Source organism: Canis lupus, chromosome 14 (assembly GCF_011100685.1).
Source record: "Canis lupus familiaris isolate Mischka breed German Shepherd chromosome 14, alternate assembly UU_Cfam_GSD_1.0, whole genome shotgun sequence".
Taxonomy (NCBI): Eukaryota; Metazoa; Chordata; class Mammalia; order Carnivora; family Canidae; genus Canis; species Canis lupus.
Window position 1 is genome coordinate 40,849,889 of NC_049235.1, and position 20,138 is coordinate 40,870,026.

General features: G+C 36.0%; 1 protein-coding gene across 1 annotated transcript in view; it reads right to left on the bottom strand.

Moving 5' to 3' along the window:
* HIBADH (3-hydroxyisobutyrate dehydrogenase) overlaps positions 1 to 20,138 on the bottom strand; it is a 108,089-nt gene that overhangs the window by 81,560 nt on the left and 6,391 nt on the right. The window contains exons 2-4 of the mRNA XM_038557189.1: positions 14,042 to 14,202; positions 5,398 to 5,507; positions 2,752 to 2,873 (exon numbers count right to left, since the gene is read on the bottom strand). Of these exons, the coding sequence (XP_038413117.1) occupies positions 2,752 to 2,873; positions 5,398 to 5,507; positions 14,042 to 14,202 (393 nt within the window). The remainder of the gene's footprint in view (positions 1 to 2,751; positions 2,874 to 5,397; positions 5,508 to 14,041; positions 14,203 to 20,138) is intronic.

Consider the following 20,138-nt stretch of genomic DNA (forward strand, 5'->3'; position numbering starts at 1 on the left):
AACAGAAATGTTAGGCCCCTTCCAGATTAGAAGCCAACCTCTCAAGAGTTAGAAAAGGATGCAATTCTCCGCTCACTCCCCCACCAAAGGTTTCACTACATGGTAGTGCCATTTAGCTACCAAGAAAGAAGACAGAGGACTGGCAACTAGATAAAATTGTTAAGAAATGAAGTTAACAGTAGGCCACTGTTTTCAAAAACAGAAAAGCTACCTCAGGGTGAGACTAAAAGGAAGAAGGTCTGGTGGAGTGTGGGAAGAGCCTTAGACTAAGGTGGGAGAAAAGATTCTAGTTCTAGATTGGCTCTCAAGCTGGAGAACCCCAGGCAAGTCATTTAACTTCTTTGGACCTCAATTTCTCATCTATAAAATAACAAAGTCAAATTAAATTATTGCTAAAGTCCCTTCTAATAAAAAAACTTAATTCTAAGAACACAAAAGACACTCAAAAGCTAGATGTACTATTTAACCCCCAGCAGTCCATAAGAACACCAAAATGAGATTTACCAGAATTTTTACCAACTTATTTTTCCATATCCTACTAAATATGGGTATCTTGTGTCAGTTCACCAGGGTACTACTTAGGTAACAATTTAGGCAAACATTCTCCCTTGATACATTCTCTGGATCAGGAATACAGACATACAGGTCTGGGACCTGATTATAGCAAATGAAATGAAACTCTTTTCTGGACTGGCTTAATAAACTTCATTTTAGCAACTTAGCTTTGGCATTAAAGTTAGCTTTTATGCGAACCACAATACCATCATTCTCCTTCATTTTTTTTTTTTTTCTCCTTCAGAAAAAGTTTATAACACTTAGATTAAATAGGCACAGGTAGCACACTAATTGATACATCAAGTAACAAACACTGCTACATAATTATGGAAATATCAACTGTATTTGGCTCCATCAGTTATCTACTGCTATATTACTCCCTCAAACTTAGTGGGTTTATTTACTGACAATTCTCAGGGTGAGTAATTTAGACTATCCTAGCTGGGCAGTTCATTTGCTGGTTAGGCCTGAGGTCACTAATGCAGCTACACTTATCTGGAAACCTGACTCTAGCTAGATGGTCAATGGCCTCACTCACATGCTTGGTAGTTAGTCCGTGTCCCCAGGTGGCCAATCCAGGTTTCTATATGCGAGAGCAGCAGAGTCCCCATAAGCAAGATAGGACAAGACTCCATGTACAAAGTGCTTTTCAAGTTTATCCTTGTGTAACATTTACTAATATACCACTAGCCAAAGCAAGTCAGATGGCTCAACTCAGAGTCAAGGTAGCACATGAACACACAGAGCAGATTCAGAGATGTGAGTCATTAAAGGTCATTACTGTAACAATGTATCACACTAGCAATGGGCTATTTTTAGCACTGTACTGAAATGATGATTTTATAAATTAAAGGACAACCTCCCTTTAGCAGTCTTTATTTTCCTCTTAGAATAAATCAGAACTTTACAGAAAATAGTATTTCCTAATACAGTAGAATATGAAACAAATCTAGTTTTGGTCTTGAGCAAATGATTAGTTTTCTTCAGTCCAGCCTTTATAGAAAGTCTCCAACTAGAAACTAGTCTTCAACTACAAATTACATATGTATGTGTATACGTGTGTATGCGCACATGTGTGTGTACTATATTTGATTACACAATAATTTTGGAAACTTGCAAAATTATGGAAAATCATAACACCTATAATACTACCATTCCAAAATACCCAGACCACCTACTATTAATATCTGATATAATAATACGCTTTAAGAATTTTATTAGTGAGGGATGCCTGGGTGGCTCAGCAGTTAAGCGCATCTGCCTTCAGCTCAGGGCCAGATCCTGGAGTACCAGGATCAAGTCCCACATCAGGTTCCCTGCATGGAGCGTGCTTCTCCCTCTGCCTGTGTCTCTGCCTCTCTCTCTGAGTCTCTCATGAATAAATAAACAAAATCTTAAAAAAAAAAAAAAGTTATTAGTGAGAATCCTTGTCCTCTAACTGAGATGATCGTATGATTTTTAAGTATGTTAATGTGGGAAATAGATTTATAGATTTTCTAATATTAAGCCATTTTAGTACATATGAGATAAACCTGATTGTAGTGTTTGATCTCTTTTATACATGGTTGGATTTAGTTTGCTAATGTACTTTTTAAAACTTTTTACTTCTGTTTTCATGACTGAGACTTAAATTTTTCCTCTCTCACTCTCCCTTTCTGGTTAAAGTATCAGTTACATAGGTCTTATAGAATGAGTTGGGAAGTGTTTCCTCTTTTTCTATTGTCTGGAAAAGTTCATACAAAATTGAAATGATCTGCTCCTTGAAATTCTGGTAATATCCCACCTGTAAAAAATTATCTGAGCTTTAAGTTCCCCTTGTGAAATTATTTTTTTCTTTTTAAATACTTCCTCAACTTTTTAACAGTTAAAAGATGATTCAACCTAATTAATTACTTCTTGGATCTGTTCTGAAAAGTTAAATTTTCAACAAATTGCTCTTGCCTTACCCACAGCAATTTGGACCAAAAATTCATAATTCTTCAAAGTTGTGACATCCTTTTGTCTGAACTTAGAACAAGGAATGTATTTCGAGAGTACTAAATAATAAAAGTGAGGTTTTTTTTTGTTTCCAATGAAAAAATTGAGACTCCTATAAGGAGTCTAAAAATAACTGGATATATATTGGGTACCACGAAACTGTAATTACTATTTCTGACAAACAGAAATAGGTGTGCATAGATTTTAGCTGCCACTTACCACCAGAAACAGGGGCATCCATGAAAACTGCTCCCATTTTCTCGACTTCTTTGGCCAATTCTTTTGAAACTGCAGGATCAATAGTACTGGAGTCTATTAATAGTGAGCCTTTCTTCACTTTTCTAAGTAAATAAATAAAAATAATGTTTTTTTAAACTATAGGCTTACAGTTTTAAAAATATAGTTTACAAATCTGAATAAACATTTCATGCAACTACCTATAGAATTAGAATTTGCTAAAAGCTGCCAGATATCAAAGAGGTCTTCGCTTTAGTATTAAAAACATTATTAGAACTGATTCAAAATCTCAAATCCATTTTCAGATCAATTAAAGTTCAAAGTAAACCCACACTCTTTCAAACAAACCTAAATAATCTAATAAACTACATGATATAAATTCTGGTTTCAGGTGAAATACACAATACCATAATAATATAGGTAGGCAATTTAAAACACCCATTAACTTTAAAAGGCCTATTTGGTAGGATTTAAATTTTTGTTTGTAAAGTAGCTGGGGCTCTTTAAAAACTATTTTATTTGCCTTTAACAAGCCATATTGCAAATTTCACATATCCATGTCATTTCCACAAGGTAGAATAAACATAAACCATCGAAATTTAGCCATATGCTTCAGGGTGGCATATTCTTAATAACTACACTTTTTAAAGATAAAATAAAACATCAAAGAGACAGAAAGGAAAATAAAGGAAAGAACCTGGAAATCTCACAGGCAAAATTTTTTTGTCCTTTATAGTAAATGTACATACATACATTGGCAAAGTGGGAAAACAGCTTTTTCTTCTACCATATTTTATATCAATAGTAAATGGCATTCTTTTTTTTTTCTTTTTTAAGATTTTATTTACTTATTCATGAGAGACAGAGAGGCTTGAGAGAGGGAGGCAGTAGCAGGCTCCCCACAGAGGAGGGAGCCAGATGTGGGACTTGATACCTGGACCGTGGGATCTCAACCTGAGCCAAAGGCAGATGCTTAACCAACTGAGCCACCCAGGCGCTGGCATTCTTATAATAAGACACTTTTGTTTATAGTGTAAGTGCAGATTATATCTATCTACAGGGCTCCTAATCTATGCCTATCTTCGCTGGCTAGGAAATGAACCTAAGTTATAATTTATTTAAGGACTATGGCTTACCTTTAATTCAAACTTCCCAAAGTCCTTACTATAGATTAATTAACCCACGTGACATTTAATCATAATTGTGATTGGAAAATTAGAAATGAATAAAGATAAATATTGAAGAAGGAAATGGAAAATCATTGCTAAAAACTATTTAAAAAAAAAGAAAAATCTTTCTATAGAAAAATAGCATACAAAATGCTTGAAACAACAATTTTAAACATATTAATTGATCTGGTCCAAAGGCAATGATGGAGTATATTCCACAGAAAGGAAATATCATGCTCTATTATAGATCACCTCAATATGTGGAAGTTTCACTTTATGTAACCTGAAAAACAAGAATTACATTTACCAGTGTTCATCCACATTCTCTGAAAGCACTCCCTAGGCAAAACTGTTCTGCTAGTTGGCCACTATATTCCTTAGTAAAGAATATTAATAAACACAGGATTTTGTCGCCAACAAATTTTTAGTTACTTTTCCTTGAGAGGCAACCCAGGGCCATAATTGCAACAGACTAGATAATGACACAGAAGTTACCTCAAGACCACACACACCGTGGGCTTGAGGGCTCCATCCAAAATTAGTGTCTTTCAACCTTCCCTGAAATCTAAACATTTATCTTATCAGTTTTCTGCCTAATATCCAAATGTCTTTTGCTTCCAAGTTTGTTAGTTTTCTAAAGCAATTCAATTCCCTAAAACCTCATATTTCATGTATTACAGCTTCATGAAATTAAACCCTTTCTTTTAGCCCTATATATATACGTCTATAGGGTCTCCAGTTGTTCTAGCTCTTTGCTGAAATTCAACAAGAAAACAAGTTAGAAACAGTAACTGGTAAGACCAGAAAATCAAATTGGAAATTCAACCACTGTCATTCTAACACAACCACAAAGATTTGGCAAGAGGTAGAAACTAACCAAAAAGTTCTCAAAACCAGGAAAGTTAAGCACTGGCTAGAAAACTCTGACCTAAATTATATTTTATTTAAAGAGCTACTGCTAACCTTTAATTCCAACTTCTCAAAGTTCTTAGTACAGATGTACTAACCCAGAGGACATACAATAACTTTTTATAATATAATAAAATGTTAAATAATGGTGTTCTTTCCAATGTTTGGTTTTATTTTTCATAGAAACCTTTTCCTGAATTTCTATAAACCATAAGAAAATTATGCTTGTAACATTTGTACAGTTTAAAATGCAAGCTTTAAAAGTCTCTTAAACATGTTAGCCATGAAAGCGTAAGTTTAATGCAAGAGCTAAGGAAAGAAACAGAAGCAAAAAAAAAAAAAAATTATTCCCAAAAGTCATATACTTGCTTTCAGCGAAAAAATAAACCCTTTACATTGAGGGAGAAACCACAGTATTCATTTTTTTAAAAAATAAGAAAATTGTATAGAAAGGTTTAACAAACATAATTGTACTTCCTAAAGTGTTAATAAATGTGAAATTCATGAATTATCATAACAAGGAAAATTTCCACAGCTGAGAAATACATACTTTAGAATTCCATTTGCTCCAGAATAAGCTTCTATTGCATTGATACTGGTGGGCAACATTGTAATAATTCTGTCAGCTTTTTCAGCTACATCTGCTGGGGAAGACACTACCTTTAAAAAAAAAATTACAAAGGTATATTATTTAAATTAAAATGAAAGCAGTTTCTAGAGCACAAGCAGGATCCACTTTTTATGCATGGTGACAATGAATACAACTAATTCTTGTTTCCAAATGACAAAAAAAAAAAAAAAAATTACTGCCTAAAATAGAGAGTCCATTCCTCATGCACATAAAGATGAAGTTTCTATGGAATCAAATCTACTGTTTATTTTAAAAAGTGTAAAGTGAGTTGAGGGGGGAAAGGGCAAAACCCAACAGTCCTGGGAACAGACGTACTTCTCATGGATTCCTCCAACTTGGATTCTTAAACAGCATACTTCTTGGTAGATGCTTTGACTAAGAAAAACACTAGTGCAACAGGGATGGTAGCTGAACTACAGGACTCTCCAGTGATTGTATAGGCAGCAAAATCTCCTAGTAAATTCTCAAGCCCCAATTACTACCATCCTCCAGTCTCCATTTTCAAGGGGGAAAAAAAATTAAGCCTGTATGGAAAGAAAAGGTCAGGACAAGGATATGAGCATTTCCTGCATTAGCTAGCTATATAGCACTACCATTAAGGCTGAACGTGTGAACTCCCAGGATTCAAGTGGAAACTATAGATACAAGAAAGATATACAAATAGGCATCAAGGTATGCTCTCATGTCCACCCTGACTTCTGCCTTATGATGACCACAACATACGGTAAAGGAAAGTTACTGTCCATCCTCTATATGTATGCATGCATACATAAATGTACACACCCTCACTCGCATTCCCAAAACCCCTTCTCTCTCTCACACATGCACCTTGATACACCTATTCAGAAAGCTGGAAACCAAAGAGGCCAGAAGAGACTGGGAGCTCACTTTTGGTTCAAACTGTTCTTTCTTTAACAAAAAGAATCTATCACCCATTGTCACAAAAGCTCCTCGAAAGCGTTATCTCCCCTTAAAAAAAAGACAAAGGACTTTCAGGAGGATAAATGAAGATTTCTCTGTAGAATGATGTACATATTTATCAGAAATGGACATATTTTCTGCTAGGAAATGTGAACTGACATGTAAGCAACCTAGAAATGGGAAAGACTCTGCTTTCTGTGTGGTGGAATTACACCTAACATTTTCTTTTTGTCTTTGATACGCAGTTGATGAAAGTGGAAGAATGGAAAGACAAACAGCGTATATTCTAAATATTATGAGCTAGAGGTAATGATACTCAATTTTCCTTAGCAGACTATTAGCTTCTAAATCAAATTTGAGACAAAAACAGTTTTAACATAAAGTAATTTCCTAAGTCATACTTTAAAATTTTAGGCAATCAAGTATCCTAACACTTTGTGTATTAACATTAAATGCTAAAGTGAAATATCTCAGGCCCTAAAACAGAGATTCTCTTTCAATGTTTCATTCTAAAGGCAATATGGCATTTTAGAGTCTAAAGAAAACACATTCAACAGTACATTTTGATACATCATCAAGATTTACCCCAAAAATTCTGAAAAAAAAAATTTTTCTGTGAAATTACAAAGAAATACTTCAGTTTAGTAAAAACTCTCCTATGCCCAAATAAATGCTGGCAACTATTTGCTGGCAAACAGTTTACAATTACTCAAGAAAACAGAGCTGAATATGATGAGTACAAGTAAAGGAAAAGTTATAGAAGTTGTATTTCTCTACTTCTGGACTTTATCAAAAATGTGGGTTACACAGAGAGCCTCATCTATTCATCCCTCTTTGGGGATGAATACATACAATGCAAAACGATGGCATACCTTTCAATGGCTTCTCCTTTCATATCAGCTCCATCTCTCTTGCTCTTTCAGGGACTGCGGTAAGCCCTGAGGTCTAAGAGTCAATTTCAGACTTTCTCTTAGGAATTCAATGAGTCTCTTCCTTGAAGGAAATTCAATTACACCTAGATAACTCCTTGAAGAGGTGCCCTCAGAGGCACCAACAATTAGTTCACAGATCTAAGAGTAGACTTCACACCTAAGCTCCTCATACCCATGAACTGGCAGTGCCAATTCATGCAACTGCCAAGTGCATGGAGTGCCCAATCAACCCCCTGCATCCCTAGCATCTGCTTCTTGGGATGCCTGGGTTGCCAGAGTACTGCTAACCCCTCAATTATATAGGAAAGTAGTGTCAAAGCTCACAGGTCCGGAAAAAACACACAATGATAGTGATAGCTGGAATGTCACCACTGTACTGGCCACAACTGCTCCATATCTAATGACTATATACATTTGGTACATTATAATAACATTCTCTAATTTGCACTACAGAAGGCATGTTTATTAGACAGATACACAGACATGTGTGTCCAACTATTCAAATCATCTTGACTTCCATGGGATGACTTCAAGACTCTGAAATAATTGACTGACAAAATTTGGCCACGACTCAAAAGCTGGGGGAAAAAAACAAACCTTGTTGCCGGTCTGACATTAACCACAAAAGCCTTTAGGAGCCAAACTAATTAGAGTCCCTTCAATTACATTTACTAATTGAATGGATAAGCAAAGACAGCATGGATCAGTGAAAGGAACACTAATTTGGGAAGCCAGAGACCCAGGTTTAGTTGCAGCCCAGCCACTAAGGTCATGTGTGATTTTGTGAAAATCACTTAACCTCTCTGGCTTCAGTTTCTGAATCTACAAAATAAGAATAGTCACTTGGGTTATCTTTAAGGGTTTCTATCTCCAAAATGGAAAGGATACCTAGGTAAAGAAATTTTTCACATTTAGTAAACTTAAGTTCTAGGAAAGTTTAGCCTTTGTGAAAAAGGATTCATGGGATATGATCAATACAAAGGTAGAGCATTAACAAGACTCTTCTGCACCTCCCTATCTGTGGACAGTCACTGACCTGGCTGACTCTGGGCCACGGCTCTGCTCTGTCATGATCATCCAGAAAGATCTTGCTAATTCCATCTGCTTCATTCTTAAATTATTATGAATTAAGATGACTCTACTTTTCCATTATCTCAATTTTAACTACAGGAGATTGGTTTCCTTGTGTATCACAATATCTTCAGTCTTTAAGAATTTTTGTAGCCAATTTCTCTGGATTTAGACTCATCTGTATGCTAATACCTATCTATGGCAGGTATGCAATACAAGGCGTAAAAGACTGGACTAATTAAAGACAAAATCTGCTTTGCTGGGTTGGGGGGCAAGGATGGGGGCATCAAGGCCAGAGTAATCTGAAGGAATTCCACTGCTTTTTTACATATCCATCGGAAGGAGACAACTATTAACTAGTAACTTTACACAAAGAAAAACCTCACTGACTTCCAAACAAAACAGTCACAAAAGTTAAGATCAGCATTGCTTCCAAGAAAGCCAAATGGGTAAGAGAAACTTGCTAAGAAGCAAAATGAACATGACCTTGGTTAAACCTGCCACTCTGTTTTTTAATCTTTCCAAGTAGAAAAGCACACTGTTACTTCAAAATTAGACTACACTTGAAAAACGGACAAAAACAGTTTGTGCCTACATCTTGAAACATTTGGTCAACAATGACAGAGCCCACTGAGCAAGAGGCTTTTAAAGTTCTCATTTAATGAGACCTGTGTGGATGCCAGCTTAGATCCCGAGGGAATTACTTAACCAAACATGCTCAGCCTTACAACCCAAGAACCAGATAATTTCCAAGTTTTCAAAGAAAAAAAAACAAAAGAAAAGACAATCTAATTAGGCCTCGTTCAACCAGAAAACACACAGAAATGGTGTAAAAGTCCCAAGACTTTTGGCACAGATCAGCAGCATCTCCAAGGAAATTCCTAGACAATGAAAATAAAAATGAAGCAAAAGTCATATGCCCTTGACGCTAATGCTTAAAAAGAGAAATTGGTATTTTCCACAAAACAAAAGTGGGATGGAAGGGACAGTGCAGAATATATTCTTAAATGGGGATGCTATCAAATCACTTTATCTTCTAGTTGGGTTTTAATTTTTATCATCAGTCTTTCATTTAAAAATATGTCGACAGTTGTCTTCAAAGCACTCTGGACTCCATTACTCAGCCAAGATAGTGGTATGGTATGTTCCCATGGGTGGTGTTGGGGAATGAAGATTTGGGAGAGATGACAGAGACACAATAACAACCCTGTAACAAGAGTAGTAAGAATAGTAATAGCAGTAATAGCATTCTCTATATGCCAGGTTCTCCAGGACTAAAAAGGTACTATTAAAAATCCCAATTTTATAAAATGAGGAAATTCAAGTAGGGAAAGGTTAAATAATCTGTCCAAAGTCACACAGCCAGCAAATGGTAGAGCTGAGATTTAAACCCAGGCAGTCTGGTTCCAGGGTTTATGTTTTTTTTCTTTCTTTTTTTTTTTCAGGGTTTATGTTTTTATACTGCATTCACAATTTATCAATTCATGATTTCTAATATACAAAATCTTGATGATTACCTTTGTAATGTAGGTTACATTCTTAGAAAAGATTCTAAAAGTTGAAATGATACATCATTGTAGGTTAAACCTGAGTTTCCAACAGAAATAAGGCTATAAGAAAGGGAACTGAAAGAAGAATGCCCACATTTTTTGTGGAAATGACCAAAATTAACATATTTAACCAAGTATAAATACCTTATTAGCATAGTTTAACTTTTTTTTTTTTTAATTGGCTCCATGCCCTCTCATGGAGCCCAATGTAGGGCTTAAACTCATAACCCTGAGATCAAGACCTGAGCTCAGATCAAGAGTTGGATGTTCAACCACCTGGTGCCCCAAGATAACATTTTTTTTAAAGTAAACTCTATGTCCAACATGGAGCTTGAACTCATGACCCTGAGATCAAGAGTCAAATGCTCTACCAACTGAGCCAGCCAGGTACACCTACAATCTAAGGTTAACATCAGAAGACATAAATAAATTGATTAAATACCATCAAGCTTGTCAAAGTTTTTATTTCCTTCATAACACATGTAATATGTTCTACTACTAGATTAGGCTTGAAGAAAACGTGCAGGGTTAGAACATTCTAAAGCATTTCTTCACCTGAAACTGCAGGTGGCTATCATGCACCTTGATGGCAGAGAAGCCTCTGAGCAAAGCATAGACAAGAGGCAGACAGAAAGGAATCTGATAACATCTGTGCCCAAAATTCAGCTGTGCCTTGGGTCAGACCATTCCCTAACAATAAATCCCCACTTCTGCTTTAAAAAAAAAAAAAAGGCACTTCAAGAAAATGCCCAAAGTTCTTTAGAACCGGGTATCTCTATTTTGGTACTTTCTCTCCCTGTAAATTTCTCACTGAAAGCACAATCAACATTAGAAACCAAGTAGCCAGGGGATCCTGGGTGTCTCAGTTGGTTAAGCATCTGCCATCGGCTCAGGTTGTGATTCCAGAGTCCTGGGATCGAGCCCAGCATCGAACTCCTGGCTCAGTGGAGAGCCTTCCTCTCCCTCTCCCCCTGATCATGCTTTCTCTCTCTCAATGTCTCTCTCTCTCACTATCTCTCTATCAAATAAATAAACAAAATTAAAAAAAAAAAAACTAGCCAGTCTATGCAATTGTTGGGGGAAAAAATCCATTTTCTTCAGCTGCCATTTTATCAGCTTCACCTGACATAGTAATATTGGGAGATGGGGAGTGGGGTGGGGGGGACACACGGACAACTCCTATCCTTAAAATGGAAGTGTCAACACAAATAGACTCTTAACTGTCGAACCCCTAAACTTTTCACTGCACTATTGTGCACAACGGCAAGAGGTTTTAAGGTTTTCACCTATATTTTTCCATCCCATTCCAAGTCTGGTCTTTGTCTTTTAGTAGTAGAATGAAACTCATTTTTTCTCTTATCCAACATTTTTGAAAACTAAATATAGCTATGAAATAATAATGGTGACACTTTAATATATCAGTACTTATTCATCCAAATTGTTACCTTTTAAAGTAGCCCTCAGGAAATTACACTTGTTCAAATGACATTGCCACTATTCAAAACATTTTTTAGGCTGCCATCATAAATCATTTAACAAATGTTTTCATTTTATATGGTATGATACTTACCCTTAGGCCCAAAGCTTTCTTACCTTTATCCTTCTTCTTTCATTCATCCAAGTTTCACTTTCTCCTACCCTCTACTGCTGTTATAATCAATACTCAGAAGACCTCATACAGTCAAGGTCATAAGGGAACCAGGGATGTGAGAGAGAAAAGATGTGGGAAAAGAGGATTCTCTCTTCTAGGCTGTTGCCTCAGTGTGAACCATCCACAAAACTTTTCCCACTATGTGTTGGGGACACGGGTGGGAACTATAGACAAGAAGCTCAGACACATCTTCACTCTTCACCAATCTGGGAGGAGTAGCTACCCAGAATCCATCTTCTTCCCTTCCTCATATCTACTTATATATCTCAAGAAAAAGGGAAAAAAGGGGAAATCCAGTAACTGACTCTGTGTCCTAGAATCTTCTCATTTCTATTTAGGAATCTGAGAGATACTGTCTCTATGACTTTCATTTCAGACTATACCATTTCTGTCTGGAGATGAGCAAAGATTTTACACAATATTTTTATAGTTCCTCTGAGAAATGACTCTTTAACATTTATTTTTTTCCTCCTTAAAAACCACTTCAGTACTTTATTATAGTCAAAGTGCAAAATTTTTTAAAGATTTTATTTATTCATTCATTAGAGACAGAGAGGCAGAAGGAGAAGCAGGCTCCCCTTGGGGAGCCTGATGCAGGACTCAATTCTAGGACCCCAGGATCACGTCCTGAGCCGAAGGCAGATGCTCAACCAACTGAGCCATCCAGGAGTCCCAAATGCAATTTTAATAGAAACTTTCTCGTAATATTATTTAGTCTTGTCACCCAAGATACACCTAACGCGCTGTCATATCCAATTCAACTTGTTTTATTCTCCACAGTACTATGTGGACTGCTAGACATACAGCAGGTATTCAGAAATTCTACCCTAGAGATGCCTGGGTGGCTCAGTGGTTGAGCGTCTGCCTTCAGCTCAGAGCGTGATCCCAGTCCAGGGATTGAGTCCAGCATCGGGCTCCCTGCATGGAGCCTGCTTCTCCCTCTGTCTGTGTCTCTGCCTCTCTGTGTCTCTCATGAATAAATAAATAAGATAAAAAAAAAAAAAGAAAGAAGAAAGAAAGAAAGAAAGAAAGAAAGAAAGAAAGAAAGAAAGAAAAGAAAAGAAAAGAAAAGAAAAGAAAAGAAAAGAAAAGAAAAGAAAAGAAAAGAAAATTCTACCCAAAGTAGAATTCTACCCTAGAGTAGAAATCTCTAGAAACTTAAACCTGATCTTTACATAGGCATTACATTTCTTAGTATTTACTTCAGGTCTATCATCCAGAAGTGGGCTGTTTAATTTTTTCTTTCACTTTTTTCTATATTCCTCAGGAAATTTTTAGTATTCTCCTAATTCTAGGATTACATTCAGCTCTTACTTACCAATCTACAATTTGCACAAGAATTTCCTTCATACCTCAAAAAAACAAAACTCTAAAATCGGTTACATGATTTTACATGATCTCCTGTCATATGAGTTATTGATAAAGTTTAACAAATCCAAAGAGGAACTGACCAGTAGTTACTATCATCTAACAGGATATAATACTCTAGTCCAAAAATTCCTGATATAAGAATGATAGACTAAAAACCAAACACTAGAGATCTGTCATAACTTAGCTCTGTACTTCATTATGACACACAGTGTTTCTAAGTTGTCTTCTGGTTTATGGCCAATAACATATTTATTCACGAAGTGCTGCCATACAATATTTATGAAGTACATTCACATACATTCTCTTGTTTAAGCCTCATAATCTAAAGACGTAGGCTGTCATGATTCCCATTTCACAGTTGCAAAAATCAGCGGAGGTGAAATAATTTGCCCCCCAGTAAGAAAGCAGGTAAGTATTTAAGCTGGGATTCAAACTAAGCTATCCCTAAGCCTATTCTGGTCCTAGGACAATTGTGCCTCTCAATAACATGGAAAGCTACTTCCACCAAACTACCTGCTTTTACAGGACAATCAGTAAAGTTATGGTCTCAGAAAACTGATATATAGCCAAAGCAATCGCCTTTGACTCAACCTAGGAAATGTTCCCAATCATCTGCCAAAGAATAAATTGCCTCAATTCTCTGTTGCACAGATGTTTGATGAAAGTTAACAGGGCAGCCAGGTGGCTCACCGGTTTAGCACCACCATCAGCCCAGGGCCTGATCCTGGAGACCAGGGTCACGTCCCGCATCGGGCTCCTTGCATGGAGCGCATGGAGCCTGCTTCTCCCTCTGTCTGTGTGTTTGCCTCTCTCTCTCTCTCTGTCTCTCATGAATAAATAAATAAAATCTTTTAAAAAAATAAATAAAAGTTAACAATAACAACTATATATATTATATACACACACACACACACACTTGTATTTATATATACAAAAAAACAACAAATACATAACATGCATAAAATTAACAATGAAATAGGTTTATAATTCCAATGGGTATACTCCTAAATTGTCATATTGATTTTTAAACATCAAAATCTAGAACACATCTAAAGAAAAGGCCTTACCTGTTCACCTGCATCTTGAAACTCTTTACATGCATCAGGGAACACATCATAAATAATGAGTGGATAGCCATGTTTCATGAGGTTTTTTGCCATTGGATTCCCCATGTTGCCCAGTCCAATGAATCCAACTGGAGTCTTAGAAGCCATTGACCTAGAACATACTGATTTCAATAAATTACTTTTAGTAGGAGCGGTGACATTTCTTATTGTAAACATTCATTCGGTATTAGGTCAGTTGTTACTGAGATGTTCTCTATTTTTAAAAAAGCTTTAAGGGATGTCTGGGTGGTTCAGCGGTTTGGTGCCTGCCTTTGGCCCAGGGCGTGATCCTGGAGACCAGGGATAGAGTCCCGCGTTGGGCTCCCTGCATGGAACCTGCTTCTCCCTCTGCCTATGTCTCTGCCTCTCTCTCTCTGTGTCTCTCATGAATAAATAAATAAAATCTTTAAAAAAAAAAAACTTTATAATGCTAGATTTAAATCATCTAATCATATTTAAAGACATCAACCATGTACAAGTAGATTAACATCTAATTATTTCATTCTATAGGAAACAGCTATACAATTTTAAGCAATCTGGTTTCTACCTCTATATAATATCCCTTTACCATTTTTAACAATAAATTTTAAAACGTTATCACTTCTAAAATATGTACTTTATAATGTGAAGTACTCTAGATTCCTCATATCTATTTTATATCCTTTAATAATATGTATGACAAACTAAAAATATTCAATAAAACATGTATCTTGGACAAGGTCCAAGAATGGAAAAGTTTTTTACCTTCTCACCCCCACGTTTTAGAAATCATCCCCTCCAATGGTATAAACAACATCTTAAGAAAATGTTAAACCAACTAAGTCACCAGTTTATAAGGTGGGCTCTAGGGAAGAAGACAGGGATGGGCTTTAAAAGGCAAGGGTAATCGTTAAGGTGCCTTGGGCTAACAACTCCATGCACTTTCAAAGAAGCAGCATTTCCATTTGCAGGAAAAGAATTGTTCTTAAAAAGCTGTATGCTGGTTCTATTTGATTTTCTTCTTTTTCACAAGAGGCCTTTTGAAATCATACTGGGGCATAGAATAAAAAGTAATGCTTTTTGCAAGAGAGAGCAAAAGGACTTTGCATTGCCATGAAAATAACCTTAAATACCATTTTTCCATTTCTAGATTTAGAACTCCACTCAACACGTATTTACTACACGAAGTACTATGACAGAGCCCGAGATAGACATAAGCAAGATATACAGTCCTTACCCTTGAAGAGCTCCCACTCTTCTGAAAGAATAACTCCACTTGCCCTTTTCCTTGCCAATTCAAAGCTTTTTTTTTTTTTCTTTGTCTTTCAAGGACTCCAGTTATAAAACTGTGTAGTATACCAACTAATCACAGATACCCTTTTAAGTTTCAGGTCCATCAACTGATGGGTCCCTGCTCTTCCTTGAATTTAATTTAAATGTAATGAGCTTTCCTAAAAGCAAATTATTTGAAGCCCTAAAGCTTAAGAAATAGAGGTCTTCTGGAGCACCTGGCTGGTGGAGCATGCAGTTCTTGATCTGGAGGTTATGAGTTTGAGCCCCACGTTGGGTGCAGAAATTACTTAAAATCTAAGAAGAAAGAAAGAGAAAGAAAGAAAGAAAAGAAAGAAAAGAAAGAAGGAAGGAAGGAAGGAAGGAAGGAAGGAAGGAAGGAAAGAAAGAAAGAAAGAAAGAAAGAAAGAAAGAAAGAAAGAAAGAAAGAAAGAGGAGAAGAAAAGAAAAGAAAAGAAGAAAAGAAAAAAGAAGAGAGAAAAGAAAAGAAAAAAGAAAAAAGAAAAGAAAAGAAAGAAAAGAAAAGAAAAGAAAGAAAGAAAAGAAAAGAAAAGAAAAGAAAAGAAAAGAAAAGAAAAGAAAAGAAAAAAAGAGGTCATCCTGGGTTAGGAGCATATTTATTTCCTTTCAACTTGATGATTGACTCTAACATTTCCATTAACTATGGGTGTCATTCTTGTGCAACATCATCTTACCAGTTTAAGTTTAACACAGTGGGTATAATAGGAGTCCTGTGTCTGACTTCCTGGCCCACAAGGGGTTCAATGACAGAGAAATGACACCTAATAGAAATGTTATGATATTAAACAGAATGAGAAGCATACTTTGTAAAAGAACTCAAGCATTAATAACTAATAGTGCTAATAGCTACTACTACCAGAGTATATTAAGCTTGGGAAAGTATAATTTAACTAAAGACATTAAAAATTAGAAAGACTGTGATTTAAAAATAGTTAATTTAACAGGCAATTACTGAAGTCTAAACAGTAAGTATGGCAAGGTAGAACCACAATTCATTCACATATTCAACAAATATGAAGCAACTATTATATACCGCACCACAGAAGACACAATGACATATATAGTCCTTGCTGTCAAAAGCCTAAAATCTAAAAGGAAATACACCATGCACACAAATACAAGAAAGCTGAAGATGAAATATAAAAAACAATGCTGACATAAAGAATTCATCTGGTTTAAGCACTTAAAGAAGGTAGCATGTGACCTGAGTATTCTATGATTTCAAATGGAAAGGAGAATAAGAAGGAAGGAAACTCTATATAAAAAAGGAACATGATGGGACACCTGGGTAGCTCAGTGGTTAAGCATCTGCCTTTGGCTCAAGTTGTGGTCTTGGGGTCCTAGGATCAATCCCGCATCAGGCTCCCAGGAGGAAGCCTGCTTCTCCCTCTGCCAACGTCTCTGCCTCTCTCTCTCTGTGTCTCTCACAAATAAACAAATAAAATCTTTTTTTCTTTTTTTTTTTTAAGATTTTGCTTATTTATTCGTGAGAGAGACACAGAGAGACAAGACACAGGCAGAGGGAGAAGCAAGGAGCCCAATGTGGGACTCAGTCCTGGGACTCCAGGATCACACCCTGAGCCAAAGGCAGACGATCAACTGCTGAGCCACTCAGGCATCCCAACAAATAAAAATCTTAAAAAAAAAAAAAAAAAAAAGGAATATGAATATATGCAAGGAAATAGGAAAGCCAAGACAGAAAAATAAGAGTAAAAGTTAATATTCTTGACAATTTTACTACATGCCAGATACTTACTAAGCATTTTATAAATAGCACTGTCATCATATTCTATCATTAAGCTTCCTTTCAACTGAGCTCTGACACTTAAAAAATTTAAATAAAATGCCCAACTATACTAAACTGCAAGGCCAAGATTCAAATCCAGCCAATCTGACTCTAGATGCTTCACTTTTAACCACTGTATGATATTGCCCTTTATTTTTCCTAGAGGATGCACAAAGAAATAAATAAGAAATAAGATTGAAAGAAACAGTGCAGGGCGCCTAGGTGGCTCAGTTGATTAAGCATCCAACTCTTTATTTCAACTCAGGTCATGTCAGGGCCATGGGTTTGGGATTGAGCCTGCCACTGGCTCTTCACTCAGCAGAAAGTCTACTTGAAATTCTCTCTCTCCATCTCCCTCTGCCCCTCTCTGCTACATGCACTCTCTTTAACATGGATGGATGGATGGATGGATGGATGGAAAGAAAGAAAGAAAGAAAGAAAGAAAGAAAGAAAGAAAGAAAGAAAGAAAGAAAGAGAGAGAGAGAGAAAGGAAAGAAGAAGCAATGTAACCATAATGTGGAAGATTGGGAAGCATGTTAAACAATTTGACTATATATTTTTTTTTGACTATATTTTATAAGGAAGAGGTATTGGGACAGGCAGCAATCTCTGTGACATCATCAGCCTGAGCAATATTTTCTAGATATGTCTTCTCAGGCAAGACTAACAATAAAAATAAATCATTGAGACTAATAATAAAGACTAATGTAACAGTAACACTACTGTAGGTCTCTATTCATCCATTTAAGCTGCTATAACAAATATACCATAGTCTCAGTGGCTTGAACAACAAACATTTATTTCTCACAATTCTGGAAGCTGGGAAATCCAAGATTAAGGTGGCAACAGATCCAGTATCTGGTAAGAGCCCACTTCCTGACTTTGTATATGGCCATCTTCTTATATCCTTTACACGGCAGAGAGCAGAGAACAAGAGAACAAGCTCTCCTGTCTCTTTTTATAAGGATACTAATCCCATTAATAAGGGCTCCACTCTCATAACCTAATTACTTCCCAGAGGCCCCACCTTCTAATACCATCACAGTGGGGATTAGGATTTTGACATATAAAAGGGGGGGGGGGGAGTGGGCAAACACTCAGTTTATAAATAAGGTCAGAGTTAATAAAAGGTGGTGGCCTTAGAAAAGACAAATATGAAAAAAATTTCAAAGGCAGAAGTAAAAGGACATAGCAAAAGACTGGATTATGGGCTAAAATAAGGGAAAGATCAAAGATGACAGCAAGAAAATAGTGCTTTCAATAACCTAAGTGGAGAAATCAAGAGGGATATCTCCCTTTTAAATAAAGTAACTGTGAACTGTCATGTCAATGAGCTGAAAGATATCCCACAGGCTTAGAAATATTATAACCAATTACCATCATGTCAGAGATAGGATGAAAAAAAAGGTATGTATAAGGTAACAATCTGCTTTAAGGTGCAAACAGAAATTGTGGCAGTTGATACAATTGCCAAATGAGAGTAAAAAAGATTGAAAAGCAAAGCCCAAGGGAATGTCAACATTTAGAAGTCAAAAAGAATAAGAAACCAATTCTGAACCCACAAAATGTTAAAATTACGGGACAAGGATATTCAAAGTTATAATAACTGTAGTCTGTATTTTCCAAAAATAGAGATATGGAAGATACAAGAGAGACCCAAAATTGAATTTCATAAGATGAAAACGACCATGTATAAGATGAAAATCACACTGGATTAAAAGCAGAATAGATACTGCAGAATAAAGGATTAGTGTTCTTAAAGACACAGCAATAGAAACTATCCAAAACAGCATGCAGAGAGAGAAGAAACAACCTAAAAAAGAGAACATTCGTGAACTGTGAGACAACTTCAACCACCCAAATACACAAGTAACTAGTTATCAAATGAGAGAAAAGTAGAGACAGAAAAAATATATAAAGAAATAACACCCAAAAATGTCCAAATCTGATGAAAACTATAAACCCCCACCATACACATCCAAGAAGCTCAGTGAACCCCAACACAAGAAACATAAACACAACTATACCACAATACATCATAATCAAAATGCTCAAAAGCAGCCAGAGGAAAAGACACTGTATACAGAGTAGCAAAGATAAGGCAAATTTCTTGTCAGACACAAAGCAAGTGAGAATGTAGCCGACCATCATCTTAAAAGTACTGAAACAACAACTGTCAAGGTAGGAATCTATATTCAGTAAAAATATATTATTACAAATATTTGTGTATGCAAAGGGACAGGAAGAAATTTGGAGGCATGTCGGGTATGGTCACAATCTTGATTATGGTGATAGTTGCACAGGTATATACATATGTCAAAACTCATCAGATTATATGCCTTAAATATGTACATTTATTATAAGTCAACTATAATACAATAAAGCTATTTTTTAAAAACGTTTACAAAACAAACAAGAGAAGACAGTTCTCAAATAAAAGATACTAAAATGATATATTAATCAAATGCAATGTATGAAGTTTGAATGGAAACTGACTTGGAAAAAATTTAAAAACTATAAAAGATTTTTTTTTAGATTTATTTATTTATTTGAAAGAGAGAGAGACTGAGAGAGAGAACAAGTAGAAGGGAAGGGCAGAGGGAGAAGCAGAATCCCTGTGGGGTAGGGAGTCTAATGCAGGACTTGATCCCAGAATCCTGGGATCATGACCTGAGCCAAAGGCAGACGCTTAACCAACTGAACCACCCAAGTGCCCTATAAAAGGATATTTTAAGAAAATTTTGGAACTGAAAATATAAACTGGTTATTAAGTGATGTTATAGAATTGCTAATTGTCTTAGGTAATGATAGTTTGGTTATATAGGAGACCATTCTTATTCTTAGGAGATTCACTCTGCATTACTTAAGGTTGAAGGGTCATGATAGCTGCATTTACTTTCAAATTATACAGGTAGGATATGAATATATTTGGAAAGAAATAAAGCAAATATGTCAAAATGTTAACAGCTGTTGACTCTAAAC